General features: G+C 54.2%; 3 protein-coding genes across 5 annotated transcripts in view; all 3 read right to left on the minus strand.

Moving 5' to 3' along the window:
- Window positions 1–5,545, minus strand: part of ADISSP (adipose secreted signaling protein) — a 13,577-nt gene extending 8,032 nt beyond the window's left edge. The window contains exons 1-2 of one of the 3 annotated variants that reach the window (XM_073878332.1): window positions 5,390–5,531; window positions 4,164–4,230 (exon numbers count right to left, since the gene is read on the minus strand). The gene's annotated coding sequence lies outside the window, so the exon portion shown is untranslated. Of the gene's footprint in view, window positions 1–1,891; window positions 2,051–4,163; window positions 4,231–5,389 lie in introns of those variants that run through there. The other 2 variants (XM_025875943.2, XM_025875946.2) reach the window with 2 other exon arrangements.
- Window positions 5,546–13,221: 7,676 nt separating this feature from the next.
- SPEF1 (sperm flagellar 1) lies at window positions 13,222–18,169 on the minus strand. The gene is made up of 7 exons (XM_025876479.2): window positions 16,717–18,169; window positions 15,386–15,497; window positions 14,898–15,054; window positions 14,665–14,704; window positions 14,470–14,530; window positions 14,148–14,271; window positions 13,222–14,047 (listed from the first exon to the last, which is right to left on the minus strand). The coding sequence occupies exons 1-7, from the start codon at window positions 16,823–16,825 to the stop codon at window positions 13,940–13,942; spliced, it is 711 nt and encodes a 236-aa protein (XP_025732264.2). The 5' UTR covers window positions 16,826–18,169; the 3' UTR covers window positions 13,222–13,939.
- Window positions 18,170–19,280: 1,111 nt separating this feature from the next.
- CENPB (centromere protein B) lies at window positions 19,281–21,971 on the minus strand. The gene has a single exon (XM_025876660.2). It carries the CDS (start codon window positions 21,932–21,934, stop codon window positions 20,108–20,110), a length of 1,827 nt encoding a protein of 608 aa, XP_025732445.1. The 5' UTR covers window positions 21,935–21,971; the 3' UTR covers window positions 19,281–20,107.
- Window positions 21,972–22,048: the final 77 nt, after the last annotated feature.

The raw sequence follows: 22,048 nt of genomic DNA on the forward strand, positions 1-22,048 counted from the left end.
AGAGGGGCGGGAGCGGGCGGTTGGGTGGGGGACGGGGGGGGGCCGTATGTGGGCGGGGCGGGGGGGGGGGGGGGGGGGGGGGGGGATGTGGTGTCAGCCACACGCACCGGTCAATCTCCTGTCACTCACAGCGGGACAGCCTGAGACATGGAGGCTTCCTGAGGTGAGGCAGCATGAAGTCACAGATCACTGACGAGGGGGACCTACCTGAAATGTCTAACCTGGATCTCAGGAAGCCCCTAGCTCCAGCTTCCTGCTGATTGAAAATGCTGAGGTGAGTGGAACACAGGAAATGACTCCCTGGGGAAGCAACGAAACAAACCCAGAAGGCAGAATGTTCTACAGACAACTGACCCATCACTTTGGTTTTTCCCCCATACTGCAAGAAAAGTAAAGGAGCGGCAGTTGATCTAGATAGAGGCTGGGTGAGCTACAGTCTGAGGCGGCCGCCTGTTTTCTATAAGGTTATTGGAATACAACCACGCTCCTTTGTTTACGTGGTGTCTAAAACTGCTTTTGCACTCAAGCAAAGCTACTTTGAGTAGTTGCAACAGAGACCACATGGCCTGCAAAATCTGAAATATTTACTGTCTGGCCCTTTACAGAAGAAGTTTGCCAACCACTGCTCTAAATTAACAAAGAGACCTAGAAGGCAGGGTACTCGATGGGACGACTGACCTGGTTTTTTCCACCACATCAGCTACAAGAAGAAAAATAAATGGGGTAGGGGGTTTCTAACTGCCTATTTAAAAAAAGGACGTTGGGGGGATAATTGGGAAACGTGAATGGGACTGGATCTTAGGTGGTGACATTAAGAACTAAGAGCTGATCTTGTTAGGTGAGAAATGGAATTGTACTGTACAGAGACACATGTCCTTATTTTCCAGAGATACACACTGAAGTATTTAGAGATGAGTCGCCCATGAATGACCTTGGCTAATCCAAGGAAAGAAGAGAAACCCCAGGGTGGCCTCACAGTTGGGGGCTGGGCCTGTAGAGGACATGACCTCAAGGTCTTAGGTACCAAGCTGCCCTGGGAGCAGGCCTCAACTCCCTTTTCACCTCCCAGTGCGAGAGAAGCCCACCCAGCCGCGAACGCCTCATGGGCAGGGTAAACAGCTCAGGTACCAAGAGTCCCCAGGTAGGAGGCCTAGGGAGGTACAGAGAAAGGCAAGGCTTGGGTCTCAGGTCCCAGGCCAGCACCTACCCCCTCACCATTGGAAGCTAGCTCCCAGGCCCAGGGTACAGGGAAAGGAACTATGCCCTGACTTATCTCTGGTCAGGGCCAATCTGGAGTCAGTCCCAGATAGGCAGGCCCCTTAGCCCTGGAATGCTCAGCCTGTCCTCAGAAAGCCTGGCCCTTGAAGAGAAGCCTCGCCCACCCCACCCACTCCAGCCATCCCTTGAAGCAGTGGATTCAGAACATGTGAAAAATGGCCAAACACAAGGGTACCAGGCCCTCTTCCTACCTCATGCAAAGGCTGCTCCAGCCACACGAGAATGACAGCCCAATGTCCACAAAGTCCCCCCCCCCGCTCAATTCCCAAGACACTTCCTGGAGGCCCAGGTGAAACTCTTAACCAGCGGCTGGTGAGCAAAGGCTCCTGGGGTCTCCTTCCCCAAATATTCTGACCTAGGACATGCAGGGCCCCCTCCCTGTCTTCCCCACCAACCCACTGCCTATCGCCTGCCTGCCTCGTCCAGGCCCTCCCTTTGACCAGGAACAATCCCCTGTCCCCCACACCACAGCTTAGCCTCAGTCTCAGTCCCAGAGGACTTTTTTAGGGTAGCACAACCCTACCCCACCCCCTCTCATTCCAAGATAGGCCTGAAAATCTTTAAAAGGATCCCCTTTGCCACCTCTGGGGTCATTTTATGTTCCCCACCTTACCAGGGCAGTGACCATGTTTTTGCCAAAGCCTGTGTCCCCAGGACCCAGCCCAGCACCTGGCAGGGAGCAGCTGTGTCCAGTTTATACTTGTTCAGTGAATGAATGACCAAACTAAGGGGAACCCAAGGATGGGCCTTGGCTGGGCCCTCGAGGTAGATGTGACATGTCAAGACCAGTGACTCTACACCGGAAGCTCTCAGAAAGAGGAACTCCCCACCCCACTCTCTTAGCCAACTCTTGCCCCAGAGGGTACTCCCCTCCCCCCATCTCTTAGAGCGTGGCCTCCCACTGGGCATTATTCTGGCCTTGCCACACTCAGTTACTCCCCTTGAGATGGAACCCACTGAGGGCAAGACCAGCATCTCATGCACTGCCCAGAGCTCAGTACAGAGCAGGCATTCAGGCATGCCTGTAACCCTTGCGCAGTGAGAACACAGAGATGGAAGGCAAGTGACTTAAAGGGCCCAGAGGAGGCTGGAAAAAGCAAGCCTCCTTTCTCAGCAGAGAGCCCTGTCACTAGCTGTCCCCTGGGAGCCAGATTCTCATCCAAACACAATTCCTCATCAGAGGCAGGAGGAGAGGGTATCCACTTCCCCCTGCTGCAGCTGTGTCCACAGGAACTGCTAGGTCCCCTAGCAACCCCAGGCCTCCTCCCCTGCCAGCCAAGTCCTGAATGTGGCCCAAGCTGCAGAGGCCCCATAGACACAGCAGGGACATGGTCAGGAGCATGGGCTCCAGAGCCCAGCAGTCCTGGTTCATATTCAGGCAGCATGGGAAGTTACTTCAAGTCTGTGTGCCTCAGTTTCCTCATCTGTACCACAGGAATAAGCAGTGACCTCTTCCTCTGAAGGTTTGGGATAGCTGATACCTGAAGCTCTGACGCCGCTCCCCACTCCGCCCTCATCTTTGCAAAACCAAACCCCAAAGGCCTGGTTTCTGAGGCAACAGCAATTTCAGGGCAGCACCAGTAAAGAGGTTCTTCAGACTAATCCTGGAACAGTCACAAATGGCCCTCGGGGGGGGCCCCAGGGACTTCAGGCTTCTCAGAAAACAGCTCAAGGGTTGAGGGGCTGCCCTCTCCCTTCCCTTCTCCTGCCTCCCTCCTCCCCCACTCCCAGGCCAGCCGGGTCCCCCAGGGATTGCCAGAGAGCAGACTGCTGAGTCTTCTGTCCCCTTCAACCAGAGGAAGATGTGAGAGTGTATATTGTGAGAAATGGCCCCATCCCAACAACAAAAACAAAAGGACGCCCGTCCCCAGCTTAGCTGGGTTGTCAACAGGTCACCCATGGTACCAGGAAGAGTCAGGATGAGGAGGGCTGGAAAGCTGGAACAAGGGCCTTGGGGGGCTTCTCTGGCTCTCAGTTACTCTCAGGAAAATTGAAGGAACCTTCTCTCTCTGGGAGACAGAGAGCTGAGGTCCCTCTCAGCTTTAGAGAGAAAGCCTGTTTCAAGGTTACCCTATCCAGGGCAGGGCTCAGCCAGGTCCCGTGGAACCTCTTGGCATGAGAAGGCCCAGGAATATGGCAAGTGAGCAAACAGATGAACAAATGGGAGTTACAGAGAAAGCCAGAGTTCTCAGCCCCCTAGACTCTGGCCCCACAGGGTCTAGCTGCTACTCCAGGCTGCCCACACTGGGGCCCAAGGCTCCAGACTGGAGGAGGGCCGAGACAGTCTGTCCGTGGCAAAGTGGAGCTCCAGAACATGCCACCCTGGCCCTCCATCCCACAGCTGCACCCCTATATCACCTCCCTGCCCTGGAAGCAGCCCCCAGATCCCAGGCACCACAGGCCCAGCTTCAGCTTGTCCTCTGCCTTGTGGCTGGGGGCATGGCCCCAAACTCTTGGGGCCTCATTTATCATTCATTCCTCCAGCTCCATTCCCAACCTGTTCAAGGACTTTCTGAGCCACAAAACTCCAACACCTTCCACCCTCCTGCCTCCGTGGCCCCCATCCCACCCTAGCCCAGGGCTAAATCCTGGCTTAAGCACCCAGTCCAGCAGAAGCACCGTCCAGCCTCTCATTAAAGCTCAAGCCTGTAGGGGCGCCTGGGTGGCTCTGTCGGTTAAGCGTTCAGCTCTGGTCATGATCTCAGGGTCCTGGGATGGAGCCCCGTATCAGGCTCCCTGCTCAACAGGGAGTCTGCTTCTCCCTCTCCCTCTGTCCCTCTCTCTTTGTCTCTCTCTCAAAATAAATAAAATCTTAAAAAAAAAAAAAAAAAAAAAAAAAAACAGCTCAAGCTTGTAAACAGAGTTCCCATTGAGACCACACTGACCTGCTGACTCCAGAACCTGACATCGGTCTGGGCACATAGTGTGGGGACTGCTTACCTAGAACAAGGCCTGAAAAGGCAAGACTGGATGTCAGGTGAGGTTGTGGCAGTTTTACATCAACTCTGTCTGAATGTGACTCCATTTCCTCCACCCTCCACCAGGCCAAAAGTGCAAGGATAAGTATGGTGTTCTCTTTCTCACAAGCAGGGGTGAATTGAGGAAGAGACTCCCACCATCCCACACCCTGGTGTGTTCCCAAAAAGTGCATCCCCTCAAAACTTCCCATTCCCCCATGCCCCCAGCTTGAGGGTTCTTAGACCCCTCTAGCCTCCAGATTGCCTGTCCCACCCAGGTCTTGCCCTGAGCCTGTCACCTGAAGGCCCCAAGAAGTAGAGGCCAGGCCAGGTCCACAGGGTGGCACTTGCCCCTGATCTTCTTCAGCTCCCTGGGAAGAGAAATGCCCTACCCCCACTTGCCAATGTCAAGGTTCAAGAGGAAAGGCAATCCAAGGATTCTCTTCTCAGTCCAGCAGGGCTCCTGGTCCAGAATCTAAATAAAACCCCTCCTTGCTGCGATGATGGGGAGGTGCTGGCCAAGTCCCCAAAGGCATCAGGGGCCCGGGTTTAGGACCCTGTCCTCTCCTGCCTCCATCCCCGTGGGTGTGGCGCCCCATCACCGCCCCTTTCTCATCTTCTAGGGGGAGAGATGCAGCTAGACGCTCCCCCTCCATCACACCCCTCCCCGGCTTCTAGGCAGCAGCTCTGTCCCTTAGAGATAATCCTGTGCCCTCACCACCCTCACCTCTGCTGACGCAGGAGTCTCAGGAGCCCGCACTCCCCGACATCACCGCCCTCCTCCCTGAAGGTGTCCAGGCATGAGAGGCTCAGAAGCTACTTGTCCAAGGTCACACAGCGAGGCGGTGACAATAGTGGCGGGGGGGAGGACTGCTGACAGTGCTGACCCCATTACGCCCCCGCCCTCACTGTGTCACACGTGCCCCCTTCAGCGCGCCGCGGAAAACATCTCCGCTCCACCACCTAACGGTCGCCCACGGCTTCCGGGCTGACATTTCCCCAGCTCAGATGCCAGGGAGCACTCCCAGGTGCGGCCCCACAGCGGAGCCGCCGCCCCAGCTCGGTGGGGTCCCAGTTACCGACTGCCGAGGACGGGAGGGGATGCCGGCGAGCGGAGCGGAACCGGGAGATGTCGGGAGGAGAAGCAGTCTCACCGTGCAGGGAGCAACCCGGGGCCGGTCGGGCAGGGTCCACCGCGGCGGCGGCCGTGGCGGTCGCGGCGGCAGCGGGGGCTCAACGCCTAGCACGAGGAGGGAGCCCCACGCCGCCACCGCCGCCACCCGCCTCACGGGCACGCCCCCCTCCTCCGCCCATTGGCCGACTGAGGGGGTGGGGCGAGGACGCTTCCGACCAATAAGCGGGCGCCAGAGAACCGCCAACAGGCGTTGCGCCACTGTGTCACGTGCAAGGGGCCCGCGGCTGCGCCAGGCTAGCCCACACCTACCCACGGGCCGGCGAGTTCTCGCGATGAAGACAGCAGGGCAGCCGGGCGTGGCCCGGGGCCAGCGTGGGCCAGAAAGAGGAGAAGGAAGGAGGAGCGTCTAGAATAGTCTCCGCCCGCGTCCCAACTTCAGCTGTGGAGTTTGCACCTCCCGCCTGGGCCCCAACTCGGAAGGGGGCTGTCCTGGCTTCTGTTTTGTCGAGCGGCCGTAAGGCGGGACTCAGAGATAGTGGGGCGGGCACCTGAAGATCGCCTTTCTCCCTAGGCTTCCAGGCCCGCAACGACAATCGATATGGGCCTCGCTAGGTCCTGTTCCAGAGCTGAGGAACCCGCCATCCTTCCCACGCAGTAACCTCCGGGTTTCAGCCTCCTCCCCTTCCACCCATCCCCCTCCTCGGAGGAAGCGCTCTCGCGCTGACTCGAAACGCGTCCTGGGAGGCCGGCCGGCCCGAATAAGCATCAGAACAAAGAAGGCACGCGGGATGAGCCTCGGGGGACCGCAGCCTCCGCTCCTGGTCTCCATGGAGGCGGTCGCCATGGCAGCGGGAGGCGCCTAGCTCAGCGTGGCGGGGTGGGGTGTGGGCCCTTGCGCAGAGCCCGGGAGCGAGAGGCGTGGCCCTAAGGTCTTTAGGAGTTCTAGTCGCCGGCCGCCTGGCGGTCCTTTGAACAACAGTCCCCTCCCCCGTTTCACAGGCCGTGTCAGGGTCCCTAAACTGCCTGCGGGGAGCCATCCGTTGCACGAAGTTCCCTCCTTCCGATCAATGTAACTAGGGGAGAGATGGTATGGCGGGGCTTAGGGTCGGCTTCCTTTTAGAAGGACCTCGGTCCAAGGCTCCTATCCTCCACTTGATCCCTGTGGTCCCTAACCTATGCCATGGTGTCGGTCTCCTCACTGTTGGCAAATTAATCTTCCTAAGCTATTGTTTCCATTACACCTTCCCCTGCTCCAAAACCTCCGTGTGCTGGGACTGTCTCCAGCAGAGCTTCACAAACTTTTTAGAAGCATTTTGGGTGATTCGTGCGCGCTCTGGCGTTTGAGATACTGCCCTCCAGCGTGGGCATTGGGAGATTTCCACATTCTGATCCCAGCCCATCCACTTCTGCCAGATGCTTTCTAACTACCCAGCCCCACCATTCCATGTGCCCCACTATGCTCTCCCAACCAAAAAAAAAAAATTTGCATTCCCATGTCTATTCTATTCTTCAACGTCGAAAGTTGGCAGACAGTGGGCCCAAAGCAGGCTACAAATGTATTTTGTTTAGCCCACACAGGGCTTTTTAAAAATTCTAATTCTTCTTCCTCTTCTCTTTTTCTTCCTCCTCTCCCTTTTTCTCCTCTCCCTCTTCCTCTTTTTCCTCTTCCTCCTCTTTCTCTTCTTATTACCCTTTTGAAATATCAGATCTAACTACATGGACTCACATTCTAACCTGGCATCAGAGGCTGGCACCTCAACTTACTGATGTCCCCACCAATCCCTATTTTCTCACATTGATTTTACCTTCTGGGTCTCTGCAGACATTGATTTCCTGATACCCTCCTTATGCTACCTTTTTACGTAGAATGCCCTTCCCGCTCTCCTCTCATAGGCAAAACTCACCCTCCCTTCAAGACCAAGTTTTAAGGTCTCTCTAGACAACTCTCTTCAAAACTCTCCCTGGTGTGGGCTCTTTCAAACACAGAGACTAGCTGCTAACTGGGCACTGCCTAGGGCTATTTCCTAACTGTCAACTCCTTTAAACAAATATTTACTAAGTGTATATGGTGAGCAAGTTACTGTGCTAGGCTCTGGAGTCACAGGTACTCGCAGTTCAGGATGGGAGGTACAGCACACAAAAAAAGGTGTGGTTTCTTGTCCCTGCCAAACACTCCTCACACTCCTAAGAGCTGGGCAGTCTCGCTGACTAGCCAATTGGAAGGACCTGCAATACAGAGCTGTCCATGCCTGGGGAGACTACAGGCTCCCAGGGAAGGCCCCAAGGCCACAGTAAGTGCAGATAGTTCTGAAAAGCTTCCAGGAGAAAATGTGATTCTTTGTGCTGGGAGGAAGCTAGATTAGATGGTACATGGCTGCCCCATTGCAGTTCAGTGGGTCTGTGTACCAAGAAGAGATGCTAAACATCAGATGCTAAACACCAGATGCCCAGGCCCTGAGACTTCCTGTGTAGAGGGCCTTAACAGAGCTTTGAGGGAAGCCACAGACTCCCTGGAGACTGGGGCTGTAATGGGAACGAATTAAGAACAACTCCAGTTTGGGAGAACAGATTGAACACCCGTAAAACATCCATTCCAGCTCCAAACACGTGGTATTATGGACTCTATTCTTTTTAATAAAAATTAAACAACTGTAATCTTGTTGGAAAACTTCTGGGCAGTATCTAATAAAGCTGAAAATGCCAACGCTTAGACCCAGCAATCCACTGGTTTGGTTACATACCAAAAGACATGTATACAAATATTCATAGCATCATTGGTAATAACCCCAAACTGAAGATGACCCAAATGTCCATCAACAATAGAATGAATTAAAAAAAACCATACTGTATTCATACAATGGCCTATTATATAGCAATGATGATGAAGAACAACTTCTACTGAATACATGCAGCAACATGAATGATTCTCACAGACAATATTGAGCAAAAGAAGCCATGCCCAAAAATAGTACTGTATTGTATATTCTAGTACCTGTCTTCGTAAGCATACATATGTATTTCTCCCATATATTGAGAAATGAAATTGCTGGAACATAGCTGTTTCAGCTTTATAATGTATCAACTTAGCTATGGTGAACTACATTTCCCAGAATTCCCTTCCAATTAGGGTGGGCCACAACAGGCATTTTTGCATGAGATTTGGAGGGTGGAAGAAAAGCAGTGGCTGTATTGGTACACTTGCAAAATCTAGGCAGGAGGTTTAGCCCATAAACTTTGTTGCTGATCTGCTGGCTCATGTCATTGAACTGGGATAACAGTCAGGCCTGCACCTACTCCCCTTTTCCCTGGGTCCCCCTTCAGTTTCTTTGACTCTTGGGCCAGGTAACAGAGGGCATCAGCCTCACCTGCAGGACACCCACATCATCAAGTTTGGAGGTAGTGAGAACTAACACGAGTTCCAGTTTGTCATCAGTTCCATCTTATGCTCATGGATTCCAGCTTGTCCTTTCTCTCCCCCACTTTATATCCATCTTTCCTTCCCAATGGTCTGACCTGGGGACTTTAAGCTCCAGCATCAGACATAAAACAACAGTTTTACAGAGACTGTTTGACAATTACCCAAAGTCAAATCCCTGTAACAAATCCTTTTTGCTTCTCCAATTAAACCCTAACTGATACAATAGCATAGGGGTATGTTTAATTTCATATGAAATTGCCAAACTGTTTTCTGAAATGGTTGTACTCATACTCCATCAGCGGAATACAAGAGTTCCAGTTGCCTCACATCCTCATCAATACAAAAATTAGCAGTTTAGTAAAAACATGACACTGTGCAAACCAAAGCAGGGCAATGGGCTACCAGTCTTCAGCCTCTGCTCTGAACCATGCCTTTGTGGAGGAAATTTCACAATATCAAGATCAGAAATGCACATATTCTTCATCCTAACAAAGCCAGTTCTGGCATTGGTCATGCAGATATACTTGCAAAGAATACTTAACTATAAATGTATGAAGTTATTCATTGTTACCGTATTGTTATTAATAACAGAAAGAAACAACTTAAATACCCAGACACAGGACCGATTAATTACATTTTGTACAGACAATAGAATTTTATATGACTTTAAAAACAAGTTTTCAGGGCCTCTGGGTGGCTCATTCATTAAGCGTCTGCCTTCGGCTCAGGTCATGATCCCAGAGTCCTAGGATCGAGCCCCGCATCGGGCTCCCTGCTCTGCAGGAAGCCTGCTTCTCCCTCTCCCACTCCCCCTGCTTGTGTTCCCTCTCTCACTGTCTCTCTCTCTCTGTGTCAAATAAAATCTTAAAAAAAAAAACAGGAAGTTTTCAATGTATTGATATGGAAAAATCTTGTATTAGTTTAGGTTCTCTGGAGAAATAAAAGGAGATGATATAGAGACAGATGATACAGGTGATATAGATAGAGATTTTTAAGAAGTAATTAGCTCATGTGATGAGAGAGACTGCCAAGTTGCAAGATCTACAGAATGAGTCAGCAAGTTGGAACCTAGGAGAGGCAAATCCAAAGGCTGGTAGGCTCAAGACACAGGGAGAATTGATATTTCAGCTAGAGTCTAAAGGCAGGGAAAAAAGCCAATGTCCCAGTTCAAAGGCCATCAAGAAGAAGAAATTTTCTCTTACTCAGGGAAGAGACATCCTTTTTTATTCTATTCAGGCCTTCAACTTATTGAATGAGTCCCACCGATACTAGGAAGAGCAATCTGCTTTACTCAGTCTACCTTTAAATTTAAATGTTAATCTCATCTGAAAACACCTTCACAGAATGTTTGACTAAATATCTGGGCATCCTGTGACCCAGTCAAGCTGGCATATAACATTGACCGTCACATATCTATAAGAGATCATATTGAGTGGAAATCAAGATACAGGACAGAGTGGGTAGTATGCTTCCCCTTTAGGGTAAAAAAAGAAAAAAGAGGGGGTGCAGAATAACAATAAAAGTGCATATTTGCTTGTATTCACAAAAAGATATTCTGGCAGAATGCACAAAAACTAAAGATAAAGGTTAACCCTACTGGAGTTGTGTGGGCGCCAAGGAGACATTTTACTTTTTATATGTGTTTTAATTATGTGTGTTTTATCTATTTAAAACATTGAGTAACAAAAAATTTTAAGACCACTTCGCATGCCCTCTCCTCTTCTAGGATTGTGAACACTTGGGGAGACAAATCATGTTTTATACTCATCTTTGTGTGGCATTTAGTACATAGTAGGCACTAAATAAACATTTGAGGAATGAATGAGTGAATGAATGAATGAACCAGAAGAAATAAGATTTAGTGTGGGTCAGAAAAGGGAGAGGAGTGTGAGGATCAAAGGGGGAGAAATATGGCAATGGCTGTCAGGGGAAGTTTGGGGAACAAGAGGGATGTTTCAAGAAGAGTTATAGGAGGGGCTCCTGGGTGGCTCAGTCGTTAAGCATCTGCCTTCGGCTCAGGTCATGATCCCAGGGTCCTGGGATCGAGTCCCACGTCAGGCTCCCTGCTCCCTGCTCCCTGCTCGGTGGGAAGCCTGCTTCTCCCTCTCTCTCTCTCCCACTCCCCCTGCTTGTGTTCCCTCTCTCGCTGTGTCTCTCTCTGTCAAATAAATAAATAAAAATACTTAAAAAAATAAAAAAAGAAGAGTTGTAGGATTATAATGTGTGATGTAATCCACTTTCATATTTATCCCCAAGAAACATTCAATAAAATTCTCCATTGTTTGGGGGATTTAATTTTAGGGTGTCAAATATGATTTTAGATGCAGGCATATCTGGATACTAGGAATGGCTGGGGCCAGGGGAGGAACTCAAGGAAGAGGAACCTCTGGACTTGGCCCAGCCTCTGCCATGGAGGGAGCCAGCAGACCCTTGAGAGGGTGACCCCTGCCACCAAACCTGTACTCTGAGCCCACCGTGCTTCTGTCAGGTAGAATCATGCCCTACCCCACCTCCTGGACCCCAAGCCCCTCTACAAACCATTCCTACCAGCTGCACACACAGGAGTCTACAGTTGTGGTCCATGACAAGGGATTCAGAGAACAGAACTCTGGAGACTCCATGCAGACAATAGCAAGAAAACAGTGCTAGAGCTGGGATCAATATGTGTGAGGGCTGGTGGTTAATTTGGGGACGGGGCGTGCCTGGGTGGCTCAGTCGTTAGGTGTCTGCCTTCGGCTTGGGTCATGATCCCAGAGTCCTGGGATAGAGCCCCACGTCGGGCTCCCTGCTTGGCGGGGGGCCTGCTTCTCCCTCTCTGACCCCCCCTGCTTGTGTTCCCTCTCTTGCTGTGTCTCTCTCTGTCAATAAATAAATAAAATCTTTAAAAAAATTGGGGGAAGGTAGAAGATCAGGCTGACGCCAGTGTTAACCTAAGACCAGGCTGAGTGCAGGGAAGAGGCTCAGACCAAGGTCAGGAGTAGTCATCAATTTTTATGTTTATTTATTATTTGAGGAACTCAGGTGAACAGAAATGGACTGCACATACTCCTTAGTTCATGACACTCTCCTGCTTGTCCTTAAACAGCCCATTAGGAACATCTGTAAACCCACCACCTGCCCAAGGACTAAAACATTACAAATAAATCATATGCTTCTTGCATCTCTGCCCTCTGCTTCCTCTCAGAGGTAACCACTAGTCTAGCTTTTATCTTTTTATTGCTTTTTCCTCCCTGTGGTAGACAGCTTCAGAAATGGCTCCCAGTAATCCCTGTCTCCTGGTATTCACACCCACATGTACCTCTCCACTTGAATGTGGGCTGGACCTCATGACTTACTTCTAATAAATAGGATACAACAAATGTGATGGATGTCACTTCTGTGATTACATTAGATAAGATTGCAACTGCCACCTTGCTAGCAGACTCTGTTAACTCTCTCTTTTGCTGGCTTTGGTGAAGTAAGCTAGCATACTTACTGGATGTGACCACATGGGAAGGAAAGGAGGGCAGCACCAGCCAAAAACCAGCAAGAAAATGAAACCCTCGGTCCAACAGCCCACAAAGAACTGAATTCTGTCAACAACCAAGTGAACTTGAAAGTGAATCCTTCCCCAGTCAAGACTTCAGATGAAACCACAGCTCTAGCCAACACTTTGATTGCAGCCTTAGGAGAAACTCTGAAGCAGAGGACCAAGTTCGGCCATGCCTGGACTCTTGACCCACACAAAATATGAGATAATAAGTGTGTGCTGTTTTAAGTCACTAAGTTTGTGGTAATTTCTTACACATGATAGACACTAATACAAGTTATTTTCAATTATTTTCTATTACAGAGAATGTCACTATGAACATTGCTTGTACAGGTGTGGCAGAATACAGAACACAAGAGCTTAAGTTTCCCCGAGGTATATGCTAAATATATGTGTAGGAATAGAATTGTGGGGTCTCTGAATGTTATTAGTAGTAAATTATCAGGGTCACATCATGGCCAGAGTGTCTTGGTCAGGTTTGAGAGTCAAGCTTGACTTCAGTCCATAGAATTAGGGAACAGTCTGTGAGCGGGCTTGGGAGTCATACAGAGGACAGATTTGGGGGTCAGTCCATGGACAGGGTTGAGAGTGAGGGTGAGGGTGTGTTTACACTTGGGGAGAATGTGAAGCCTAGGTTTGGAGTTGGGTTTGGACAGTGTTGGAAGATTCTGTGAGGGTGGGTTTGGGGCTCAGTCTAAGGCCAGAGTTAGAAGTCAGGCTGTTCTAGTGCACAAGATCTGACTCTTGTGATATCATCAACCTATCAGGCAGTGGCCACGCAGGGACCAGGTGCCCACAAGGTGAGACCCACTCTGGGCCTACAAGGCTCTTTCACTCAAAAGGGGGGTGGTGGTGGAGTGCAGCATTAAGAGGGGCAAGAAATCTGGACAGAGAGAGAAGGCAGTTGCTGGAAAGATAGCACAACTTCTTTAATGGGGGCACTGTGACCCCATATCTCCCAAGCATTCTCAAAGTTCCCCCCACAGGAGGGGAGGGTGATTGGGACAGACACAGCGCATGTCTTCCCCACTCCTGGCTGAACCCATTCCTCACCCCTTCTTCTCCAGCTGCTGTGTTCTCCATCCTCGAGTTGGGTCCCAGGTGAGCTCCCAGGACAGGCAAGGGTCGCCCTCAGCTGCCTGGGGCAGCTTCCCCCACGGCCCAGAGCACAGAGAACTAGCCTGGCTGGAGGTGCCGTTGTCCTCAGAGCTGGGCTGGGACCTGTTTCTAGGGGTGTGAACCGAGCCGAGGCACCGCCCCCCAAGGCCCAGAGCAGGGAGCACCAAGGCGGAGACCCTGGTGTTGGGCATTGCTTTGGGGAGCATGCGAGATCTCTGCACGTGGCTTCTGGGTTCTGGAAAGCGGTCCATTCTCCTGACCCGGGTGGAGTGGAAGGAGGTGGCTCAGTCCAGGGGCTCCGCTCTGAAGGCGCCTGCCTCACTGCCCCTCCCCCCCATATTCGCCCTCATCCCAAGGGAGGGGCGCGCTGGCTCCCGAGGAGGCTCATTGGAGCTGCTGGCTCCGCCCGCCCATTCGTCCGTCAGTAGGTCGGTGGGTGCGTCGGTCGCGGTGTCTGGGCTCTGGCGGGTACTGGGGCGTCCCCGCGCGGCCCGGGCCGCCGCTCACCGCTGCTTACGCTCTGCCTGCTGGAGCCGCCGGGAGAGGTCGTCGATGCGCACGTTCTTGAGCTGAAGCAAGTGCTCCAAGCGCCTCACCTTCATCTGCAGGACCTGGGCCATGAGGCACAGAGGCGAAGTCAGCGGCCTGCTGCCCTCTGTCCCTAAGCCCGCACTGCCCCACCACCGCCCGCGCGTTCCCAGTCAACCTCACCTGCACGGTCTCCTGCGAGGCCAACAGCTCCTGCTCTTTTTCAGCGATCTGGAGGACGAAGCTTGGGTCGCCCTGCACTGCCTGGCTATATCCCGGAGGCCGGGGCGCGGGCGGCCGGCTCGCCCTGGGGTGGGAAGCAGCTTAGCGGAGGCCCGGACCTGGGGCCCCACGCTCACCCTTCCAATGCCCCTCGGCCAGGCCTTCCCTCCCCGCCCCACCCCCGTTCCTGCTTCCCAGGAATAGCCTGCCCCCACCCTTACCTGCCAGCCCTGTATTGGGGAATCACCAGGCCTGGGGAGATAGGAACTCCCAGCTTCCTTACCTGAGCTGCCCCCCTCCCTGGGGGTCTGGGGCATCTTCCCCTCGGGCCTTCTGGAACAAACCTGAGAGGAGGCAAGTGGAGGAGTTGGCCGTGCTGGAGCCGTATTTTCCTGCCTTCTCCCTCCCTCCTCTCCCCCATAGGTAGGACAGAAGGAAAGCTGCTCCTGGGAGGGAAGACAAGTAAAGATCACTTTACCCACATCCATGTAGCCAGTGCCATCCTGGGGAGCCAGCTCCTGAAAGAAGCCCCGGGGTTTACTGTGAGGTCAGGCTCGCTCATCCCCAAGGAGCCCCATGTCTCTTCCGCGGTCCCCAAAGCCAGGGTCCCTTTGCCAGACACCCTTCCCCCACATCTATCGGCAAGGCGGGGCTTCCTGCCGCCTGGGAAGCTCCCGCAAAGCAGTGGGAGAAGCTTGAGTGGGGTGGCACCTGTAAGTTGCTGGTGCGCTGCTTCCTGAGCCTCTGCCGCTCCTCCAGGCGCTGCCTCAGCGGAATGAGCACTAACTCCACCACGCCCGGCGCGCATTGCGCGATCTTGCGCATCACATCCTCCGGTACGGAGAAGTTCAGTTTGTTCAGCACCTTCCTGCGAGATAGGCACCGGGATGGCGGACTGGGTCTCGGGGGAATGAAGTGAGGGGCGTGGAGGAGAAGGAAGTGGTGCAGCCCTGGGGGAATGAACCCGATTCTGGGGTATCCTGTTTCCTTGTCTCCTCCCCAATAAAAGAGTCCCTTGATTTTGTTACCAGATTCTGTCTGCGCTGTCCCTCCCTACCCTGCCACCAACGGAATCCCAGGCTGGGCTTTGGAGACCATAGAAAGTGTGTGTGTGGGGGCGTGCTGGGGCAGCCCTTCCTGGGATCCCGGGGTTGGGGTAGGGGATGGAGATTCCGGTAGTGCACGAGGCATTCTGCTACCTGTTTAGGTGACCCCAATTGCTGAGCTTCTGTTGGAGAGAGCTGGCAGGGACATAATTGTGCATCTCCACCATCTTGGGGAAGTAAAACTTGATGACTTCTGCAACCAGGACTGAGGGAATGGGAACAGACATGGACGGGGTGTGGGGGGGGGTAAGGGAAAAGGAGTAGGGAGAAGATGTGCATGGGATGGAAGAATCAGGGCTTGCAGAGTGGTGGGGCCAAGCACAGAGGTGATGTGGAAAGGGAAAGGATGATAGGGAGGGAGGGGTGGTGGAGGAGAGGGAAAGGGATTCAAGAAAGCAAGATCAGAAATCAGTGATCAGCCTCCACCATGTCCCAGAGGAGTGACATCCCATCCTCATCAGCTCAGGCATATGAAAACTAAGGTCTCTGGTCCTCTAGTAGAGAATGAGTCTCCAAGAGAGCCCATCAGGGGCCTGGGGCCCACCCTAGTCATTTACACGGATACACACACACACACACACACACACACACTCCAACACCAAAGTCCCAACAAAGAGTCACAGATTCACACAAGCAGACACATGTGATAAGATCCCCCTCCAAATATGCACATAGGACAAAGTGTGTAGACACACAGGACACACACATGCCCATATATACACAGGTCCACATATAGCACACACACATACAACACACAGAGATGCACAAACATACACAGACACATGTTTCCATCACTGGAGTTCCAAGAGATAGTCACTAACACACACAAGCACAATAAATCACACAGGCACCAATGTACCATATAGAGATGCATATTTCTGCCATTAAAATCTCAGGAGACAGCCTTAGACATACAGACACCTAATAATCACAAAGAAACACATATGCACATAAGACCCCCTACATGCATAACAAGACAGAACGTATCAACAAACATATGAACATACACATGCTCAGACTCCCACAAGACAGATATATAGAATACAGCAATGAACAAGTACACACAGAGAGAAGCACAAAAACATACACAGATACACATCTTAGTCATTAAAGTCTCAGGAGGGAGTCACAGACACACACAATCATCACCACCACACATGCATATAGGATAGAACAAGGGGACATACATATGGACACACACATACTCATATTCCCACAGATACAGATAGAAACACACACACACACACATAACTGAAGTTCTAAGAGATAGACGCCCCCCAACACACACATACCCAAACGCACAGAAGCACAAGGAGACATATGTATACAGACCCCTTACACACGTACATACAGGACAGAACGTGTCAACAAACACGGACACACGGGACAGACACACAGGAGCGCACACATACTGAGGTGCACACCTCCGTCACTGAAGTCCCTGGAGAGATTTCGCTTGGGTCGGGACAGAGGAATGTTGTCTACCCACAGGTACAGCTGGTGCAGCGCCTCCTCGTCCACGCTGCCCGCCATCAGCACCCTCGGCAAGGCAAGGCCGTTCCAGCCGTGCAGCGTCCAGCCCCAACCTCACGATCCCTCAGGCGCCTCTTCTCTCGCCGCTGAGGGCGACCAGACCTGCCTCTGCCTCTCCCATCCGGAGACTCTCCTCCCAGCTGGGAGCAGCCATATTGTTTTCTGAAACCATAGCAACTATCCTTGGCTGGGCGGGAGCAGGGGTTTCTGGGAGTTGTAGTTTTCTCCCTCTACTTACTCTCAGGCCCCAGCTTTGAAAAGGCGATTAGATGGCCTCCTCTTCCCAGTATCTGCGCCCAACGCCACCTGATCAGCCACTAGCCCACTCTGAAACCTGTCAAAGCCAACCAGGCCCTCAGAATCCCTGCACCAGCCTCCCCAGGGCTGGGATTCCCCTTCTGGATCCTTTAGCGATCAGTCCCAAGTGAAGGCAGCATCCCAGTGTTTGTCAGCTTTATCTGGGCATCCACTGTTAATCATCTGCCGCTTCCCATCTGGATTGTGTGATAGGCTGTGTGACAGTGCCTCCTTGCTAGGTCCCTCCTCAGAGCTCTGTGCTATTAGGGCCCTCACTGCTACTGCCCTTCCCAGCAGTGTCCTGGTAGGGCATTTAATATGTCACCCAGATTCCCAGGGAGAGTACTAGGGCTCAAGGCCAGTGCCTTGGGCAGGTTATTTAACTACTTAACCCTATTTCCTCCTTTGTGAAGTGGGAATGGTTCTCGCCTGTTTGCCCCAATGGGGTAGTAGGGAGGAAAACGGGAAGCGTATTTACAGATCTGCATTTGTATGGGGACTGGGGGTATGGGAGTAAAAGCTTGGAGAGCTCCTGTAGACACTTCCACAACTCATCTCCCTCCAAAGGGCTATTCTTCCATGGGTTAGAAATGGATTTCAGTAGCCAGTTCCATTTCAAAAGAGCACTCCTTGTAGAAGGGTTAGGGATATGGGTCCTTCCTTAGTGAAGGGACACACAGTAGCAGCAAAGAGGCACTTCTAGGGTCAGCCAGAGAAGAAAGCTTGCTTCCATCAAAGACTAGCAATGTGGCTTTGGGCACATTACTGGACCTTTCTGTGCCTGTTTTCTCATGGTTTTACCTACCTTATAGGGGATTTGTGAGCATCTAAAGTGCTTAGCACAGCACTTGGCACACAGCAAGGGCCCTATTAACATCAGTTGGTGCTATCATTAATGAGATGACCTCAGTTCCAGCAGAAGAGGAGACAAATGGAAATGATTTGCCTTGTTGGTATTTGAGGTGAGGGGCCGAGTTGAACAGGGAGAAGGTTACTGCTCCCCCCTTACTCCAGAGCAGGAGGGGGTGGTGGTGGCAGGGGTAGGCTGAGCTTCCTTAAGACTTTCTCGTTTCCTCCTCCACAGCTCAGATTGGGGTGGGGGATGATGGTAAGGGGAATCCCAACTCCTTTTTGCTATCCCTTAGTTTCATTGTCTTCAAGGCCTACAGGGGAAATCTGAGCGCTGGGAGTGTGGAAGGCCAAGTGTGGAAGTGTCACCCTACCTTCTTGTTTTAAAGTCATACATAGTGGCCTTGCCTTTCTAGAAGAGACCACACCCGGGGCAGGCAAGGGACAAAAGACCTAGACATCCCCCCCTTAACATTCCAGGGTGGAGAGAGGAACTGAAAGGAAGTGGTGGGGAGGGAACCACAGCACGGCGATGTGCCAGCCCCAGGAGAGGTGGGAAAACCGGTTTGGGGCCCAGAGCTGCCCAGCCTCCTCAAGCCCAAGTCCTCCCCTGGCTGGAACCGCTGGGGCTTGAGGGCTTCAATGAGGGAGGGGCTGGGCGGGGAAAGGAGAAAAGGGGTAGGATCAGCAGAGACAGCAGTCTTCACCTTTGGACTGGGGTGCCCCCAGCTTCTTGGGGATGCAGTCTGTCCCAGGAATTTTATCTTCCTCCTGCCACTGTCCCCAGGATAGCCACCAGGCTTGGAGATGCCAAACACGGGAAGGTCTAAAGGGCTCCCTCTTAAGGCATCAAAGGTAAACCAAGGGATGCCCTGTATGTCCCTCCAGACTCCAACCTGGACCACAGAAGTTGCCCCAGCACCCCTCTTGCTCAGTCCTCTGGCCCCACCCCTGCAAGGACCTTCTTTAATGGGCTCAAGAGGCCTAGTTCCCAGTTTAATTTGGTCCAACAGAGAGAGCTGGCTCCCTCCCTCCTCTCCTAGCTAGCTGACCCCAGGCTTCTTTCTAACCCCAAAGCAGTGCAAGGCCCGGCTTTCTTCAAACCCAAGCAGGTACGTTTAAGACCCCTTCCTCCCCAAGCCTAGATAATATTTAGATATGGAGGTGGCCCCTCGCCCCAGTCAGGGCCAAAGTTGCGGCTACCCTCTCAGCACTTGGTTCCATGTCCCACCAGAACAAGGACCAAAGGGAACCAGGGAAGGACGTGTTCCCAAGACAGACGCAAGCCCAGAATATGAAGGATGCACCCTTGGCTGTTAAAACGTTCACCCCCACAAAAGGGGGGTGGACGGATTTATTGAATTCAGACTGGGAAAGGAGTGGCTGGATGGCTGGACTATGGGCCCAGCCCCAGGCCCCCTGCCCAGGATAGGGCCCTGTCAGAGAGGGAGGAGAGGCATGGGGCCTGCAGCTACCCACAAGGGAAGTGCCCATTACCACTCCCCTGGAGGGCCTCTTGGGAACCTCCAATCTGGAAAGAAAACCAAAGGCCAACCTGGACTGGGCCAGAGAAAGGGACTGGGAAGATGGGGAAGCAGGCAGAGGCAGGCTCAGGAGCCTGCGGTGAGTTAGACTGTGCTTCTCAAGGCGGCCCAGGGGCAGGGGTAGGGGGCTGCCAGCCTTGTGGGGGCCTAGGCTGGACCTTCCTCTGGAGCCCTTCCCAGAATGGCTTTGGGGTCCCCCCCACCAAAGACCTGGTGTGGACGGCAGAGGGGAGAGGCACTCTCCGGCCGGGAGCTTCCAGGGCCCATCCCTGGCGGCTCCTGTGGCCTAGTCCACTGATGGCACGGTGTGGTAGCACCGGACAGCTCCCCACCCTCCCCACCTGGTCCCCCAAGCCCAGGGGCAAATGGGGAGGAAAGAGGACTCTGAGAAAGAGGCAATAAGCAGGCAGTGAGGCTGACGCCAGCCCCGGGCCCTACCGAGGTGGCTGGGCCTGTCACAGGGCCCGAGGAACATCACTAAAGGCTCTGGAGCTCCCCACTCTTGGCTCCATCCGCAGCGGCTGCCCGGAGAGTCCTCCGCCCTGGGCTGGCGCTGCCACATCCGGGTCGGGCAGGACTAGGCCCCGGCGGCTCAGCTTTGATGTCCAAGACCCCGAACTCCCGCCTGCCTGGCGTGGTTCTTCCTGGTCACGTGGACCAGATCGTGTTCCAAGTGAAGGATGTGGCTCTGCACTCGGTCGTCGATGGGGAAGGAAGTCAGGTACCTCTTGACCATAGCGAAGTAAGCCATGGCCTCCCCGAAGCTGGGCACAGGCACCTCGTCACCATCCTCCTCCTCATCTTCATCGTCTTCGTCATCTTCATCCTCCTCCTCTTCCTCCTCTTCCTCACTGTCAGACTCAGAGTCCTCTGCACCCTCCAGAAAGTGGAGGGTAGGGCACTGGGCCTCCTCCTGGGCGCTGTAGCCCCCGAAGCTGCCACCAGCTTCCACTACCCCCTGGGCCCAGTCCTCAGCCTCCAACCCCTCAGAGGAGCTCTCTTCCTCCTCTTCCTCCTCCTCTTCCTCACTGTCATCAACATCACCCTCCTCTTCCACCTCCTCTTCCTCCCCCAGCTCCTCTCCTTCCCCCCCTTCCTCCTCCTCCTCGCCTTCCTCCTCCTCCTCCTCCTCCTCCCCTTCCCCCTCCTCCTCCTCCTCCTCCTCCTCCTCTTCGTCCTCCTCCTCCTCGTCCTCCTCTTCCTCCCCCTCACTCTTGAGCGCGGTGGTGATGGCGGCATCTGGGCCACCGCCGAAGCCGGCCTCGCGGAAGCAGGCAGCGATGTCCGAAGGCTCCACTGCCTGCCAGGCAGCAGCCACGAAGTGCAGCGCCTCCATCAACCCTAGCTGCAGCCCCGAGCGATCCTGGCCCTCCAGCGCGGCCATGGCCTTGAGGAGCATAGCCTGGCGGTAGTGGCCCTTCACCTGCTGGACTACTCCCCGCTCGAGCGGCTGCACGGTGCCCGGCGGGAAGAAGGCCAGCTGTACGTGCCGCAGGCCCGAGGTATCCAGGGACTGCGCAGCCAGGCGGCCCGCCAGCAGCAGGACTCGGCGAGACTCCGCGGCCATGCGAGTGTCCAGGGCCTTCAGGTACTTGGCCAGGGCCTGGGTGGTGACACCGCCCTTCGAGTTGGCGGTGTAGTCGCAGGGCAGGCCGGCTTGGCCCGCGCGGGGCTTGGCCGATTTGCCGGCCACGAGCGGGGGCAGCTTCTCGCTGCCGTCTGCGTTGGCGCACAGCAGGACACTCAGGCGCTGGGTGGCCCTGCGTGCCCGTCCGTCGCTGCCGCACAGCCCCGCAGCCTGGTCGGGCAGGAAGTCGTACCACAGACTGGTCTCGATGGCGCTGAACACGTCCTGGGAGGCGTAGCCCTCGGCCACCGACGGCGGCTGCTCCTCCCGAGCGCGCCAGCCCGTCGAACCCCCGCCGCTGCCCTCCGAGGGGACCGCCGGCGGGCTGGCGGGAGCCGCTGCGGGCCGGGGGGCAGCATTGCGCGACCGGGCGCGGGCCACACCGCTGCAGGACACCACACCGTGGCGCCGGCGGAAGCGGTCCAGCCAACCGTTGGAGGCGGTGAAGTCGTCCATGCCCAGCTCCTCGGCTATACGCAGCGCCTTCTCCTTGAGGATGATGCCCTTGACGGGTAGGCCAGCGGCGCGGATCTGCTGGAACCAGGCGATGAGCAGCCCCTCGAGCTTGTCGTAGGGGGACAGCTTGTTGGTCTTGCGGCAGGTGGAGGCCACACCGTACTTGCGCTCCGACGCCAGGATGGCGCGCTTGTTCTTCAGGATGGTGCTCAGCGTGGACGGCGGGATGTTGAAGCGCCGCGCGATCTCGCCCTTGCGCAGGTCCGGGTTCTCCTCCACCTCCTGGATGATCCGCGACTTCTCCCGGAACGTCAGCTGCCGCCGCTTGGGGCCCATCCCGGCGCGCCCCCCGCCCCGGGGCCCGGCGCCACCGCCGCCGCCCCGGGGCGGGGGGCCCGGGCCCGCGGCGGGGGGCACCTGGCGGCCTCTCCCGCGCGCCCCGCCCGAGAC

This window comes from Callorhinus ursinus, unplaced genomic scaffold, assembly GCF_003265705.2.
Source record: "Callorhinus ursinus isolate GAN/ISIS: 27379988/994484 unplaced genomic scaffold, GSC_fseal_2.0 scaffold29, whole genome shotgun sequence".
Taxonomy (NCBI): Eukaryota; Metazoa; Chordata; class Mammalia; order Carnivora; family Otariidae; genus Callorhinus; species Callorhinus ursinus.

What these genes read in the sequence shown, in the direction of transcription:
- SPEF1 (XM_025876479.2), bottom strand. Translation starts at nt 16,825, where the DNA reads ATGGCGGGCAGCGTGGACGAGGAGGCGCTGCACCAGCTGTACCTGTGG. An exon ending in CAGGGACTTCAGTGACGGAG is followed by an intron (nt 15,498 to 16,716) that starts GTGTGCACCTCA and finishes CCATTCCCTCAG; the next exon opens with TCCTGGTTGCAGAAGTCATC. An exon ending in CCTCGCAGGAGACCGTGCAG is followed by an intron (nt 14,048 to 14,147) that starts GTGAGGTTGACT and finishes CTCATGGCCCAG; the next exon opens with GTCCTGCAGATGAAGGTGAG.
- CENPB (XM_025876660.2), bottom strand. Translation starts at nt 21,934, where the DNA reads ATGGGCCCCAAGCGGCGGCAGCTGACGTTCCGGGAGAAGTCGCGGATC.